This window comes from Anthonomus grandis, chromosome 7 (assembly GCF_022605725.1).
Source record: "Anthonomus grandis grandis chromosome 7, icAntGran1.3, whole genome shotgun sequence".
NCBI lineage: Eukaryota > Metazoa > Arthropoda > Insecta > Coleoptera > Curculionidae > Anthonomus > Anthonomus grandis.
In genome coordinates, this window is record NC_065552.1 from 5,852,143 (window position 1) to 5,870,079 (window position 17,937).

At 32.4% G+C, this 17,937-nt stretch overlaps 1 protein-coding gene across 1 annotated transcript in view; it reads right to left on the reverse strand.

The window, feature by feature from the left end:
• Positions 1–17,937, reverse strand: part of LOC126738469 (serine/threonine-protein phosphatase rdgC) — a 209,332-nt gene that overhangs the window by 12,783 nt on the left and 178,612 nt on the right. The window contains exon 10 of the mRNA XM_050443832.1: positions 14,383–14,463. Within this exon, the coding sequence (XP_050299789.1) occupies positions 14,383–14,463 (81 nt within the window). The remainder of the gene's footprint in view (positions 1–14,382; positions 14,464–17,937) is intronic.

Consider the following 17,937-nt stretch of genomic DNA (forward strand, 5'->3'; position numbering starts at 1 on the left):
TATTGGGAAAACCCTCTTGGTAAATTCTTTTTGCTTCTTGTCCATTTTCATCAGCTCTACCATATGCCATTAGGATATCGGCGTACTCCTCGTTTGTAAAGGCACCAGCCTTAGTAGGCAACAGTAACAATAAAACAAAGTTAACGAAAATTAACAACAAAAACAATATGCGTATAGCGGAGTTAAAAATACGTGAAGTAGCGGAGAAAGAAAAGTCTCGAATAAATAATACTTGTATATGGTTAGTGACAGGTAACAGTTTAAGGTAGCGGGGCACAAAGGGAGTGTCGCCGAATGATAAAGGAGATTATAGCGTAACAGGTTTAGCTGTGTTAGAAAGAGGCATAAGTTTATACCTGCTCAATTAGGTTGCTTTCAAGAAATTGGTTCACGCGTCCTTGAAGACAAACTTATTTGTTTACATGTGGCATATCGTTAGAAAGACTATAATCTACAGAAGTTTTTTAATACAATTCAAAACCCCACAACTTTTTTTATTATTATTTTTTCCATTGTAAAGTTGACGTAAATTTTTTAAGTTTGTTACTCCACTATTAGTTTCTCTTTAAATATTTTTCTCAGTTATTACCTAAATCTGAATGAGGCGACATTAGTCTTTAAAATAAAATTAATTGTGCGCCATTTTGGCCAAAAATTAAAAAAAAAGTTGAAGGTTAAAGTAAAAAAACGGGGAAAATCTAATAAAAAAGAGAAAAAATATATTACTCCTTAAATTTGAGGAAAAACAAAAAAATACTATGCGTTTTAAATAGCCAGTAACCTTACCTATTCACCATTTCCGTTTGGCTATTCACCTTCCACACACCCTGTATATAAAAACACAAAAAATATTTATTTTTATGGACTTGTGTCAGATGTCCACCATCATGATTCATGACACTAGAACACCTCAAAAACTTAGAATAGAATTTCATAGATTACATAAATCATGCAACTACACTTTGCTCCTAGGATTTTATTTTGCTCCTTTCTTTAATAGGTTTTTTTTTGGTTTCCTTGAAAGGCTTCAAGAAATTAAAACACAAGTAGTGATGGAACCATACCAGAGCCCTTGGACATCTCCAGTTGTACTAGTAAAGAAAAGGGACGGACCTACTAGACCTTGTGTAGATCCTCGGCAACTGAATGACACTACCAAGAAAGATAGTTACATACCAAGAGTTGACGACACCCTGTATACGCTCTCAGGTTCACAATAATTTTTAACTCTCGATCGGAAGAATAGATACTGGCAGATAAAACTGCATCCAGAAGCATTCTTTACTTGAACAGCACTTTAGCAGCTTAGATTCATATCTTTTGGACTCTGAAATGCTCCAGCCACCTTTGAAAGACTTATGGAAACAGTGTTACGTGGAATGACTTGGGAATCATGCTTGATTTATTTGGATGGCTTCATCATACTGGGATACCTCGTTCGTGTACCGATTGAAAGTTCGATACCTCGGCCATGTAATATCAGAAAAGTATCAAGACTGATCTAGATAAAGTAGAGGCAATTGAAAAGCTACGACCCACTGACAAATATCAGTTAAAGAGCTTTCTGGGACTTTGTACAATTATAGAAGGTTTGTGAGAAAGTTCGCCAATCTTGCAAAACCTTTACATAAGCTCACAGAGGACAATAGGGTGTTTAGTTGGTCCAGAATGTGACCAAGCGTTTCAAGGGCCAAATAGAACAATATGCACATCTTCAATTTTAAGGTATCTGATTCCTAATGTTGGAATTGGAGCGCTGTTTCACAAGATTATGAAGATGGCGAGCAAGTGATAGCTTATTTCAGTATAACGCTATCAAAGTTAAAAGGACACTATTGTACGAGAGCTATTGGCAGCAGTAAAAGCTATTGAAAATTTCCATAAATATTTGTACGGTCAATGATTCATCCCTAGAACTGACTTTGCTCCTTTGAAATAGCTGTTACAGTTCAAAAACCTTGAAGGACAATTATCAAGGTAGCTTCAACGACTGCGAGAGTATAACTTTACAGTAGAACATAGGACAGGCCAATATCAAAGAAATGAAGTATATTCAATTATGTTATAATGGAAAGTCTGAAAAATAAAAAATTTCTAGGAGATATAAAAAATTACGACAAGTAAGAATTGCCCGGAGAATCCAAAAGAAAATTAGAATACCTACGAATGCCCCAAAGATATAAAGAAATGATGGTATAGTCAAAATAATGAAAATACTTGAACACATTATAAGAAATTACCAATTACTTCGAAAATGTTGATAGTCAGGAAGACCTAAGAAATTAATTTAAATAATCGTAAGAAACCGCATTTTAATATCAGAATTAAAAGGTAAAATAGTTTTAAATGTCTAAAAGAAAATACAAATATTAAAAATGCGCGTAAAATGCCCTGGAAAACTTGTAATGTTAAAAGTAACACAAAATCTATACACAAAATGGAAATAAGAGAAGAAATGTTTCATTTGCTTTAAAGAATGGCTTTAAATGCCTGCAAAATACTGTAGCGTTTTTATCGTTCGTCAATTATTCGTGTGAATTAAATACTTAATTGCACAAAAATACTCGACTAATATATTTTATACACCTATACTACTAAACATGATCACTTACGAGTACTAGAAATATTTATTTTCTTCCTATTTATTTACAACTATTTATGTCTATTTGAAATCTCGCGCCAATATTCAGAACTGTACTGCACTGATCTGACAACTGACTCCCAGTGGCGACGCGGGATCCTTATATACTCGACTGACCATGATTCCGGACCTTCTAGAGATGTCGTCTGGTGGGCCACTTGTGTCATTTCGGAATGACGGAGGATGACCTGATATTCTCGACGTTGCCAATATTGTTGCAATATCATAGACTTCAAAAACTTGAAACGGCTAGAATTAAATAAAAAATTAGAAAAAGGATGCCAAATGTCTTGAATATATAGGGGCTCCTTTCTCTTTAACATTTTCGCTAATGACTAGATCTCCATCCTCAGTTGCTCTCGGTTAGCATATGCTGATGACCTAAAGCTTTTCCATACGGTGGACTCTATAGCTGATTGTGGTCAACTGCAAGAGAACATCAATACTGTACACCATTGGTGCACTTTAAACATGGTTAACCTTAACGTTTCCAAGTGTAATGTGGCTAGCTACTTTCGAATCAAAAGGCCAGTTGTCTTTAATTACTTAGTCAATGGAGAGTCTCTGGCAAGGTCTACCTGTTTTAAGGATCTTGGAGTCACCTTTGACCAAAAATTTTCTTTTATCCCTCACATCGAAGATACTGTATCTAGAGCTATTTGAATACTAGGCTTTATTATTAGAAATTACAAACTTTTTTCGAAATTTGCCATTGCCAAATCTCTGTACTATGCACTTGTTAGATCCAGGCTGGACTACAGCTCCCTCATTTGGTCTCCCATTTACAACCAGCACATTCACCTATTGGAATCAGTTCAACGGCGATTCCTTAAATGTTTGGCATTTAAGGATGATGGAGTCTATCCTCCAAGGGGTTTTGACCATAACTTGCTGCTCTCTAGATATACTGAGCGGTCACTTGCGAAGAGAAAAGAAATTAATTCGGTGAAATTGTTGTTTAATTTTCTCAACCATAAAAATGACTGCCCATCACTTTTGCAAAGGATTTGCTTTCATATACCACAGACGAAAAACAATGAAAAACACAAAGTCACGGTCTCACAACATTTACTTAAAGCTACACGTGTTTCGCTCTATTCAGAGCATCATCAGGCCTAAAACAATAATATTTAATATTGAAAGAAAAAAAAAATAAACATACATTTAAGGTTAGGATGACTATATAAATGTATGCTTATTTACTGTTTTGCCAACGTTAGTGGCTTTTTAAGGTTTTAGTCTTTTTAATGTCCTTTTTTTTTCAATTACTATTATTTCTTTCAATACTAATTATTATTGTTTTAGGCCTGATGATGCTCTGAATAGAGCGAAACACGTGTAGCTTTAAGTAAATGTTGTGAGACCGTGACTTTGTGTTTTTCATTGTTTTTCGTCTGTTGTATACGTCGGTCTCTTTGTGAAAAATGGATGAGATTTTCTTATTCATATACCACGCCTAGGATCCAGACAGTGTCCAGCTTTTAACTTGGACACAGCCAGGTCCAAGATTCTGTACCAGATTCCTATTTACTTTATGTGTCAAAACTTTAACACTATTGCTGAATCTTGTGATATTCACCATGACAATCTGGCACTTATTTTAAGTCACCTGCTTATGGTCAATGGGGGAGGCTAGACTATGTTTCTTAGTTTGAATACATTTATTTACTCATTTTTTTTTCCTGCTCTTTTGATTTTGGTTAATTCTTGATTCTTATCCTAAATTAGTGTTGATTTATTATTATTTTTAAATTCACTACTTTTTTTTCTTTTATATAGCAATTCTTGTATAGTTTAGTTGCATGGATCTAATACAGTTCATGCATTTGTACTTGTACATTTATATATTTAATTGAGTTTCCTGTAACTGGGTATTTGTAACCTGTTGGAAATAAATAAATAAATAAAATAAAATAAATAAATATAGGAAAAGCTCGAGGAAGACATTTATATAAATTTCCAAAAGAAATTTAAGATTCCTTAATAGCTTGAGGAATTATATGAATGAAATGGAATAATTGCCTGAATAAATTAAAGAAGAAAATGAAGAAATGATAAAGAATTAAAAATGACTGCAAATAACTGGAACCTTTTAACCCAGGAGAGAGTTAAAGCAATTTAGTTGCATTTAAAAAAACTCAAAAAAAAAACAAAATTTATTAATTTTTATATAAAAATGTACATCAAAGCTCTAGAAAGTATAAATCACGAGTTCATCCACTATAACATTTATTTGGACTGTTTTCCTACAATCCAGAAAGAAACACAGCCTCAATACTATGAAAAATTAATTAAAATGCCTGCAAGAAAGAGATCATGTTTTTTCTCTTGAAGTATCACTTCAAATTCCAGAAAAAAAAATTAAAAGGAAATGCCTGAAATTAAATAAAAAATAACTTAAGTATCTGAAAGAAATCAATTATGATTTCATTCCCCATAAAGACTCTAAATATAAAAAAATTTATTGAAAATGCCTTTTAGTGTCACAAAGAAGAATAAAAAATATATGAAATAACAATGCCTGGAAAAAATCTTAAATGCAAATGCTCAATATTCCAAGAGAAACCTAAAGTGTCATAATAAGAATTATTAAAACAATGACCATAAAAGGATATTCTGTACTAGAAATGTAGACCTAAAGTCTACTTTAAATGAATGACTTAATCATTATTAAGAATTTAATTATTAGTATATTAAGATCGTTAGAGGGACTGAATAATTATGCAAACTAAGCAGTAATTAATTATCTTTGGAGACCTATATAACCTATCATCTAACCGATCCCATAATCTACAATACATTCTATCTAAGTCAAGCCCCTAACGAACATATAGCTTTAATTGGGATCATTGTTTGCTCTGTTAGGCCCGATATCGTAAAGCTTTCGGTTATATACTGCGAACATTAAAGCTCCCTTTAGTAACTTTGGGCCTGGACGAATATACCCAGCTTTATTAGGGAAATATTTAGTTTCCTTTATTTACGAAACTCGACACAATTTATTATGGTAATGGCTGTTAGTTCGCAAACGTATGTAAATATACAATATAAATGCCACGCGTGTGTTTACGGGATGAGACAGGGTAAATTGGCTTAGACGGATGAAGTTTGTCTTTTTTATTTTGTTTTGTTGGAAATTCAGAGTAATGAAAATTTGATTTGGAAACTTGGCAATTGGATTTTAGCTGAATATTTTTCATCAATTTTGACCTAACTAGGAATAAGAATATTTCTGTGGGTTGCTTCTCTTCGACATTCGATACAAATACGGAAACCAATTTTATAAGTTGTTCATTGCAACTTAGAATATGCGCACTATAAGACCACAAAAGCACTTGGAAGAACTGGAATATGAATTATTGGATTATTCGAGACACGTCTAGTAAAAGAAAATAAAATAGCTTTAAGATCCGGTAATATACTATACCAAAAGAATTCTGATAATCATCTCAGTGGAGTCAGATTACTGATTAACAAAAGTATTAAATAAAAAATCATCAGCTTCTGTGCCCATATATCAGATCAAAATTCAATATGACATGCAAATAATCAACATCTACGTGATGGAGACAGTTAGCTTTACAATTATCACCGATGACTTTAATGTTAAAATTGGGGAAACAACCAGGCGACACAGAATACGTGGGAGATTATGAGATCTATTTGAGAAATGACAAAGGAGAAAGGTTGGTAAGAGTTCATAGAGAAGAATCAAATATACATTCTTCAAGAAAAACCTTCAACGAAAACGCACAATTAGAGTAGATGCAGAAAGTGGCCATAGAATGACGAAAGTACATTTTTGCATAAGAAAAGTGGAATATCAGAAAGATATTCTAAAAAAATACCACCAGTAGAAATAATTAAATATGTGGATATAAATCCACTAAGTGAAAAAATTAAATCATCAATTCATACTGCAACTAAAAAATTATGCTTAAAGTTAGAGAAACGAAAACACTTAAAACTAAGTGCCTATAAGATCTAACTAAATGAGACAGAGAAGACAGTTGAGATAAATGAGACAAAAAAGCGAACAAAAGAATACAGAGACTTAAACCAAATAGTAAAAAATGCAATTCCGAAAGATGTAAGAACAAAGAAACAAAGATCATTAAAGAAACAATTGAGCAAATTAAAAACATGATATTTCTGAAATCATAGGGAAAAGCCACGCTGCATAGACTGAAAAATAAAAAAGGAAGTTATCGTATAATCCCCAAAGCAAACTGTCTAAATAAATTAAAGGTTTCTACACCAACCTATATAAATCAATAAGACCAAGACCAATAATGACCAAATTATTGACAGACAATACTAACCTAGATCGGAGAATAGAAGATACTAAAAATTACATGCTATTATGACGGAATAAGATGTGCCTTGACAAAAAAGAAGAATACAAGGTAAATGTCCTGGAGAAGACCATATTACATCAAAAATGATAAGGTTCGGAGGAAATTATTTATTTTGGCAAACTTTACTCATCATAATGAAAAACAACAACTAAATACATGACACGCATACATCAAGCATTTCTATACTTCCATAAAGCATTCGACTCAATTGAAGATTGTGCTTCCTTAATGTCATGAATAAAAGCTTGGATCGATTCAAGATACATCAATATAATATATCAGTCATCAAAGATAATAATGTAACTTTTTTGAATTTTGGCCATAAATGTAGCATTTATTCTTCATTTTTAATAAAATTTTAATATGGTTTTCTTTTTATATGATAAATCCTAAAATTCCGTAACTTTTTTAGACTTGGCAAAATTAAATTTTTTATTTTAAATATGCATTCTAAAATAGTTTTGCTTAAAAACAGTATACTTCAAAAATATCGCAACAATTAACTCTTTTCCAGATATTTACATTTAAAGTTTTTAATGCGCTCAAAATAAAATGTAATTTGCCTACTTCAGGTTGAAATATTTGACAAGAAGGCTGTGCCTGACAAGATAAATTATTACTAATGTAATTTTCACTGTCAGGGTGTCAGCAATTTTGATTTAATCGTAATCTATTACGTTTTATTGCATTTTTATTGTTAGTTCTGTTAGTTATTGTTAGTTATTGCGTATGACGTGAAGTCAGAGACCTTAGCCCCCACGAAGTCCAGACTTTAGCTCCTTGGATTTTTGCATATGGGGATACATAAAATTAATTGTTTATAAAAATACAATAATCACAAGAGAGTAATTACTGCTACTGAAGATTCAGCGATCTTTCAGTAGAAGAATTTTAAAATGTATTGAGACAAATGGAGATCGTGTTGATCACTTATCGGCAAATATTCATCATTTTTATTTTTAATTTAAAAAATTAAATTATGCCAAGACTAAAAAAATTATTGAATTAAAAAAAAATTAAATATTGTTGGTGTCGCCCTCAATGACAAAATTTAAAATAGTTTAATTTTAAGATTTACCATATAAAAAGAAAACCATATTCCAAATTTTATTGGATATGTATGGCCAAAATAAAAAAAAACATTAAGTTTATTACCCTGTATCTCGGTTGTCTTGGACTTTCGAACTAGGAAAATGTTACTTAACTTAATTTTTTTCGAAAGGAATCTGCTGCTAGGATATTTATTTATGGGACATCCTGTATAGAAACATAACAAGGCATGTAAAAATTTACGAAATCATGAAAACTTCTAAAATTAACCTAAATAGAGGAGTTTCACAGGGCAATCCGATATCAGACAAACTGTTCCATCTGGCACTGGAAAAGATATTTAAGGAAATGGATTGAATATAAAAAAGTATAAAAAATGACGGATTGAAGTCATTTATGCTTCGCTGTTGGTATTGTTCTTATCGATCCAGATGAGTTAAAAAAAATAATGCAACAATTAAATATAACATCCCAAGAAAAATATGCTAAAAATGAACATCACTAAATTAAGATAACGCCACCCAATCATATTGAATTATCGAGAAGAGAAATTAACCTGGATTGCTTTTAAAAAACTAAAGTCATTCTACAAAATCCAGACATTCCAACGCAAAGTTTATGACAAGTGCATTTTACCAGCCACAACATAATATGGCTTCAAACAATGGCAATCACAAAAGGCAGTGCCACAGCATAAAGAAAGAGTTTCTTTATGCTGTGGCAGTGCAGACCGATTGAAAATAACATAAAGGGCAATGACACGAGCAATGCTTGGGGTATCGCTATGCTTCCGTAACCGACAAAAAAATAAGAGGACGAATAAAGGTGGCCGATCTAATCCGGTACATGGTCAAGATAAAATAAAAGGTGGGTAGGACATATGGCAAGATAGGATCGACCAACAAAGTGATCTACTAGCGACAAACAAAATGAATTAAAGGAAGACCGTAGAATTGCTGATTAGATGATATCAAGGAGGTTGCTGGTAGTAACTGGGCACAACTAGCTTAAGATGCTACGTCCAGGCGTGGATGTACAAAAAGGCAAACTCTATTGTACTCAGATATTATGAGTAGCGACAGTGCTATAAAGGTGTCTGGGGATATTTTTCTAAAAGTTGTAATGTTCGTAAAAGACACCCTTTGGGTTTTTTGAATCCACAGACTTGCACTTCTCCATAAAAAGGAGTCCCAATATAGCGACGGTCTAGGCGTCTGCAGATACACTCGATATTCACGAGTCGCAGCTGCCTGTCGAGTAGATCTTTGAAAATTCGGAAAAAGTCATTTTTCGACGTCGTTTTTGAGGTGAAGCTAAGACAAAATCGTTGGAATTTTTCCGATAGTGGCCGTAGAAGCCGAGATATCGACCTTCAAAGTTTGGGATTTTTCATTTTTCGGGTATACCCTCCCGTATAGATTTTTTTCACCGAAAATTTATTTTTTTCCAAATTAAACTAACTATACCATCGTCTTGCTTTTATCACCCACATCACGAAAACACCGGGTTAGAATGGGATTCGAGCAGAACTAACTGAATGAGAGAACTTTGAAAATTCGGAAAATGTCATTTTTCGACCTCGTTTTTGAGGCAAAAAATGGCCTACAAAAATGCGATATCTCAGCTAATGTAAGAGCTACGACTCGCGGATGGTCTCGTTGAATTCAAAATGGTAAAACTAAGACAAGGCCGTTATAATTTTCCCGATAGTGGTCATAGAGGCCGAGATATCTACCTCCAAAGTTTGAGATTTTTCATTTTTTGGGTATAAGAATTTTTTTTTTCTAGCTCGAACTAACTCTACCAGCGGCTTGTTCTCATGAAGTACATCACAAGAATATTGGGTTGTAAGAGGATTTGAGCAGAACTAACAAAACGAGTAATTTTTTGACATCGGTTTTAAGGCCAAAAATGGGCTTCGAAAATGATGTCTCTAACCGTAATGGTATCGATAAAACAGAGTCAAGTCCGCCACCTTCCTTCTATGCACCAAACGGTTCAAGCTTCCAGTTATCTCTGGATCAGCTACAAGACGTATGGCTTTCTTCTGAATGGAATCAAGCAGCCTCAAAATGTGTCCCAGTAAACACTTCTTGTCCTGGCGATGTATTATATTGGTCACAAATGTCCTGCGTGGGATAATCCAAATAAAGATAACGTAGGGCATTGGTCCTTAGATCTTTACTTAAACATGTAGGAAAATGCAGTAAAACCACTATCCTTGAGATTATTGAAGACAAGCCTTATGAATTTGAGTTGACAAGAGTTTTTCAACACTTTAGCAGGAATGTTTACTATTCGTGAAGAGTTCTCCATTAGATTAATTGACTGTCTTGAAGTTAACGGTGCATATTTTCAATCTTTTGTAATGAAATAGTTACACTGTGTTACCTCAAAATTAATTATTTTAAATGGAAATAAAAATGCGAAAAATAAGATTTTGAAAGGCCGCCATTTTGCTATAAGTAGAAGTAATGACTTAATATTCTAAGACCATAGAGCATTCAGTAGAAGCTTTCAAACGATGTATCGCATGACCCTCTTTTCTATCTAATTTTATCTTTTAAGATAAGAAGAAAGATTGAAGTTTTGCAAAATGAAGGACCAAAAGATTGTATTTAGGTTGCTAATGATGTGTCCCAAATTTCAAATTTTTATATAAACGCATTCAAAAGATAAGAGGGGGGTGAACATTTAAGAGCCGCACTATATAAATGAAATACCAAATATACCCAAAATGGTCTCCATGTAACATTTTTTTTACCTACTATAGTTTCCCTAAAAACAATACATTCCCAACGACTTTTAGCCTCACGCTACTATAGAAAAAGATTCGAATTTGGCGCCTTTTTGATTCATTTCACTTTAGTTCTGCGACACGACATGGAGAGGTCGCTATTTTCGTCAATTCTCTCTGTTTTTATTGCTTTGCATATTGGGGTCGAGAAAATCAGTTTGTTCTGCTGTTGTAGCTGATTTTCCGTCCTTTATTTTTTGTTGGATTTAGGAAGTTTGGTGCCTAACGGCAACTATATACTTTTTGATTATAACTGATTTTTGTTTTGTGAGTTTTGTTGTCATTGCTATATCGGTGTTTTGTGGTCGCGACGGTAAAAAAAAGTGATTTTAACTTGAAAGCTTTAGATTGGACTTTAGTTTTATTCTTTGGTGATACAGTATAATGCTGCAAGAATGTTAGTATTTCGAATTCCTAAAGATGCAAAATCTTTCAGTGAAAAAATGTCTTTTAACCTATTGCTTTTACCCATTTTAATTCCAATCCCACCCTATTCTAGACTTGTCTGAAGAAATTACAGAACCATTACACTCAAATATTAGTCACCCTGCAGAAGTTTCTGAGGACGTTCCTAATGCATGTGAAACCAAAGCGTTAGCAGCAAAGTTCTAATGGAAATCATTTTGTAATCTCACTGATAGCCTGGATTCTCAGATTACTGTAGTTTATGTTTATCTGAATTTCACTATAAAAAATTTCACTCATAAATTATTTATATAAAAGTACAGTAATGCCTATATTAAACTTAAAAATATTATTGCAGGTTAGTTTTGTAACATCAATTGGTAAACAGCACAAGATAGACGTAGTAAACAGATTTATGTCCAGAATACTTTCCAATAAGAATGGTACGTTGATGAACAATGATACGTTCAAAAATAAAAACTGACAGTCCTATGCGCGCATGAGCATATGTGTGTCTGCTTATGTCACTTGTACAGTACAAGTGGCCTTGTGTAATTATTATTGTACTAGGTACTAATTTTTTGTTTTAGAAGGAGTAGTCCTTAACCGAATAATACAAGCTACATGAAATGATATTGAGCTTGAAATTATGTCGTGGTTGCGCCACGCTCCTAAAAGGATAAAACAGGAAAGATGCAAATTATGACTGTGTATAATAATAAAATAAGAGTGGTTTTCTTAGTTTTTCTAAAATATACCTCTTTGTATAGTTTTTCTACCATTTCTTTTATATCCTATAATTATCCAAAAAACGTACTCATATATTTAATCCCCTTTACATCCAGTGGACAGCCAATAAGTCTACTGTACGTTTACAGTATTATCCAAAGGACCTCTATGTGATCAACTTGTAAACTGTAAGTAATTTGCAAACCAAAATTTCCCAAAAACTATACAGATCACGAGATTCCTGTAAGCTTTTAGTTCTGAAATTTCAAGTCGATTAAACGTTTCAAATTTAAGTTCTCGCATCCGAAAAGTATTAATGAATTTTCAAATTTAAGACTGCGCCTACCCCCTGACTTATTTTGCTCAATGTATTAAGAAAAAACAGGCCAAATTTGAACCTTTCGCCAATCATACAGCCAAATATACCTGGTGTTTTAGGAAAGTGGTTCGCCCCTATAACTTTTTTAATTTTTAAGTTAAAAAGATGAAATTTGGTACATGGGTGTAGCACCCAAATTGGGATGGGCTGATGTATTCAGTCATTTTCCGTCACTTCCAGTTCGGAAATGACCCTAACTTTCTTATTTTAAATAGGATCCCCCAATTTTTTTGACATATTTTCATAGAAAATTACATTCTAAGAAAAATGATACGCCATATGTCAGTTTTGACACCTAACCTTTAAATTATTTAATTTTTTATATTTCAATCTAGAGTGCCATAAATAATTTCAAATTGTTAATGTTACATCAAGTTGTCTTAGAAAAATATAATTGAATCTCTTTTGATTTTCACAGCTTTCCTAGATGCGTCTAAAGTTTGCAAAATCTTATTTTTGGCTATAACTCATTTTTTTTTCAAATGGAACGGAATGGAACCAGGGTGGCTCATTACCATAATTAAAAAATGTATTTTTTTACAAATAATTTAATACCAGATAATCGATATTTGGTAATTCTAATAACTTGACTTAATGCTCAATAAATTCTGTATTATTGTAGACGGGTCAGTAACATCAACATAACTTTAATTTTTGGACCACTTTGCATAATGGAAGAAAAACTCATAATCATCATCTACCAAGTCGGAATCAAAAAGAATGTTGTTCGTATCCGAATCAGAACTTAATGAGTCTGACATCATACATTAAATCATAGATAACTAACAAATAGAAATTGGATTTTAATAATAAAAAAAATTACTCTATTAACCATTAATGATAAAAATTTCTGTATTCAACCTTTTATTAATGGCACTTGTGCAAACATAACGTACCTATATTGTATATTCACTGATTTTCTAGCCTTTTTTAAGCTTTTTCCTTTCATAGCAAACTCACAGCCCAAATTTATGATAATCCTCAAATAAGAAAAAAAACATAAACAAATCTACTGCGCAAGTCACAAACTGAAAATCGCCATCAGGAAAATGCGCATGCTTCTGTTAGTTTCCAACTGTTTGAAACTGATGCTAGAACAAACCTATTGTTACGAATTGTCACGGTAACCTGTCAGTTTCTGATATAATTTGAGGTATTCAGACATTTTTTAATAATAATAGTTATTCAGACAATTTTGCCAGCAACAAACGGGTGAGCATTTTAAGCATTTTGTGCCTTAATAAATTATTTGTCATGTCAACTGTCAAATAATTTACTTGTTTTTTCATTGGGTAAGTCACGTATCACTACAGTCGATTTTACAGTGACGCGATGGGGGCTCTGCGATCAATCCAATATCAAGAGATAAATAATAAAATTTCAATAATGCTGGTTTTTTGAAAGTACCCACTATCGATTGTCTTATACCAAATTATTTGTAAAAAAATACATTTTTTAACTATGGTTATGAGCCACCCTAGTTCCTTTTGAAAAAATTGAGTTAGAGCCGAAAATACGATTTTGCAAACTTTAGACGCATCTAGGAAAGCTGTGAAAAACAAAAGAGAATCAATTATATTTTTCTAGGATTACTTGCTGTAAAATTAACGATTTTAAATTATTCATGGCACTCTAAATTGAAATATAAAAAATTAAATAATTTAAAGGTTATATGTCAAAAGTGGACATATGGGGTGTCATTTTTCTTAGAATGTAATTTTCTATCAAAATATTTCAAAAAAATTGGATGATCCTATTTAAAATAAGAAAGTTCGGATCATTCCCGGTTAAACCGGAAGTGACAGAAAACGACTAAATACGTCAGCCAAATCCCAATTTGGATGCTACACCCACTTACAAAATTTAATTTTTTTAACTTAAAGGTTATAGGGGCGAACCACTTTCCTAAGACACCCGGTATATTAACTATATTTTTCATAAAGCCTAGATGGACACACATGGAACCTAAATAATATTGATCCTCTACTGAAAGTAAAAAATGATAAATGCATAAAGAACTTACTTGCTTCCATTCGACTTTATTAATGGCTTCAGCACCGGGCGCAGAACTGTCACAGAGGGGAGGCCTCAAAAGGGACACGTACTGAAAAGGAAACACCAAGGAAATAAATTGAATTGCCAACTTGTAAATGGTTTTCTGCCCGGGGATAATTTAGGTCAAGCGATAGTATTTTCTAAGACATAAACGTGGAAAAGTGAATTTACTTTTACTTCTTTTTAAAGTAAATTAAAAAAAAAGTAAAACTTTTTATTATTAATTAAATTATTAGTCTTAAAAATGGAAAGAAACTTTATTGGTGAACTTAAACCTTGACTTAAGATAAAGACGATTTTTTTTAATAAGAAATTATGAGAGTCGCTTTAAACTTCGAACGTAGATTAGAACTTTAAAATTGCTTGGAAAAAGCAATTAAAGTTTCGCAAATAATGTAATAAAGGTATTAAATGGGGATGCATATTTTTACCTTTACAGACCAGTATCCCCATTTTAGTCACCAAAATGAAGATTTTTGTATTTTATTCGTTAAGCTACGTAATAAAAATAAAATTCTTAAATTTTTTTTGGATTAAAAGAAAAATAGAGTGAGTCAAGGGAAGCGAAACTGGTAACAAATACCAATTCGTTATTTCCTTTTGTGGCTCGTATACGATTTTTCTAATTTTCCAGCAGAGAAAGGGCAATTCTTTTGCTCACCGGGCCGAAAGAACTAATTCTCTTGTTACAATACAAAAAGACCAACAAAAAATTTCGAATTATTTTATTTTAATATTAGTACTATGGTTAGAACTTTTGGAGTGACGCTTAAATCACAAAATAGTTTTATCAGTAATCAAAACAATTTTTTTTAAATTCTCCACGCGTGTTTCGCTAACGATGTTAGCCTCTTTGGAAAAAAAAAGCTAAACTAAAAGTACTTAAAAGTGGTCTTATATACTAAAGATCTAACTAACAGATCGAAAAGTCCAATGAAGTATGGTTGAACAAATCTTAAAGATTAACTAAACTATTTAATTTATTATGAGGAAAGAAAGTTATAAGGAAATGGACCTTTATGCCTGATAACAAAGGTTCTGAGTTTTAAATAGTGCTTAATATTCATATGCTTATAACCTTCTATTGTAATTAACTGGTTTAAGTAATTTTATTTATCCCTACAAAGTGGCCAGTATTTAAAAGATGTACAGCCAAACTTGACTTTTCAACTCTTCACTTCTTCAACAGACGGAAGGATCTTGACCTATACAAGTCTTTCGATCATATTATATCCCTGATAATGATGAATAGGATAGATCCTTGCTGCATCTAGAGAAGCTGCAATAAACTGAGCGTTCCGCTTCTTTTCAATATAATAGATGGTGTAAAATCATCATAGTGAGTAGCAGGTGAATACTCTTTACAGATGACCCCACTCTAATCATGAGAAAAGTGAATATCATTCCTTGAACATGTAATAGAGACAGAGACGGAGGCAGAGAGAGACAGAGAGAGATTATACCGTTAAGATAACTGATATTTACGGTTTGCAGATACTATGTCTCTTTGAGCATCTCATATTAGAGAAGTGACTTGTCTTAATAAAATGAAGAAGAAATGTCAAGCTCAAGGCCTTATCCTGGTCTTTCTGTTTGCAGATGATACCACATTCAAGGCACCAGCAATGAAACATAGAGTGTACATGGTTGAGGACTTTAACGAGGAAGACTTCGACCTTGCTATAGCATGAGTCATTCATCTGAGAATAGAGAGAAAGAGAGGTAAAAAATGTTATAGATGATGAGAGACTTATGAGTCATGAGTTAGCTCATACGAAGTCATTAGCTTCTTTTCTACAGATATACACTCTCCGCAGATAATATTACTCTAATCATGAATCATCAACAATCGAAAGGGAGGCTTATGAGTCTTTTAAATAGAAAGAAGTCGTTCATTTTCTCAAAGAGACCTAGATTCAATAATCTAAAGGGAACTACACAAAGTATCGGTCTCAAAAGTAATTATTAATTATAACTTATGAGTCTTTTGTTGTAGCTATCTGCACTACTTGCAGATGGTACTATCCTTTTTCTCTTTGCCAAGGATCTTGAACTTTATATAATTAAGATTTCTTGACTTGTTGAATGTTTAATGGAGAATAACTCTATCAAAAGCCCTTAAGAAAGTCAGTGAGAACTTGGATACATAGTGGGAACGAATGAATCTTTATATTTTTCTCTCTTTAGTGATAAAACTTGATAGATGATGACCGCCATAGTCTCAACGTGATACTCATTCTCCATTCTTGTTTGTTGTCTTCGTTCTTCCCTTTTTTCTCGTTGTCTGCTTTAGTTCCTCATTCTTTACTTTCATTCTTCGTTTTGGTTTCAGATTTTCGCTTTCTTTCATTGACGAAATCTTCCATTTCAAAAATAGAACGAGAAAGAAACATAATTTCTTCTTTTCATTGATGGAAAAATGGCCAATCTTTATTCGCATCATGTTTCTTATTCCTCATCAGTCATTTTCCCTTTTCATCGTCGTTTTAGGGTGTTTGCTTCTTGTGGCTTGCTTTTCTTTCTTAGGCTCTTCATTTTCGTTTTCTTCCTTAACCTTAACATTAATTTTTTATTCTTTGTTCTGCTTTTTATGTATATTCCTCATCCATTTTATTTGCTTCTTGAGTTCCTCCTACTAACTATCCTGTCGCACAATAAAAAATAATTTAAGAGGTCTTTTTCATATTCGATTGCTCTTTATATAAATGAATTTAAGATTAGCCACTTTTCTTCCTCTGAACTAACTTTTAAGCTTAGAATGAAGCGGCACTAAGTCAAATACAGCTCTGATGTCGGATTCGGTATGTGTTTTTTTTTGTTTATTGAATGATCTTCAACAATAATCTTAATGAATCATTTGGGTCTCTTTATAGGGTAGTTTTAAGTGTGGGAGAGATCCTTTCTCTATCTGTTTTTTCTTTTGCTTCAAGCTCTTCTTAATGTCGTTTATATGGTGTAATTTATTATTAAGTGTATGTAATCTGTAGTATTTATAAGGCAATACCTAGGCTTCAACAGATAATAGACAATAGAGTTTTATTACAAGAATAAAAAGTAATACTAAAGTAATACAATAGATACTTATTGTAATAGAGTACAGGCATTACAAGAAAAAATATCTTTAAATAACAAAAACAAAATAAAGAAATCTGCTAAATCATAAAGCACCGTTTACAAAAATTACAGTTAAAAAATAGGTAGCAAGGCAAAATAATTTAATATAAAAAACTGAAAACAGTAATGCAAACAATTTGCTATAGTTATAACCTAAGATCTATAAAGTAATAAGACTCTAGGCATTGCAGTCGTGTCAACATCATTACTAATTTTCAAGTGTCTTTGTTTGGTTTAATTGTTTAATTTCTCTAGTTTTGTTAACTATTCTTATTCACTAAAGGACATTCAACAGAATTCAGGCACTATTTTATTAAATGGTCCTAGTCTGATTTAATGGCTTGTTAGTTACTATATAGTTAATTAGTTCTAGCACTTATGGATAATAAATATAATTTAGAATGTATTA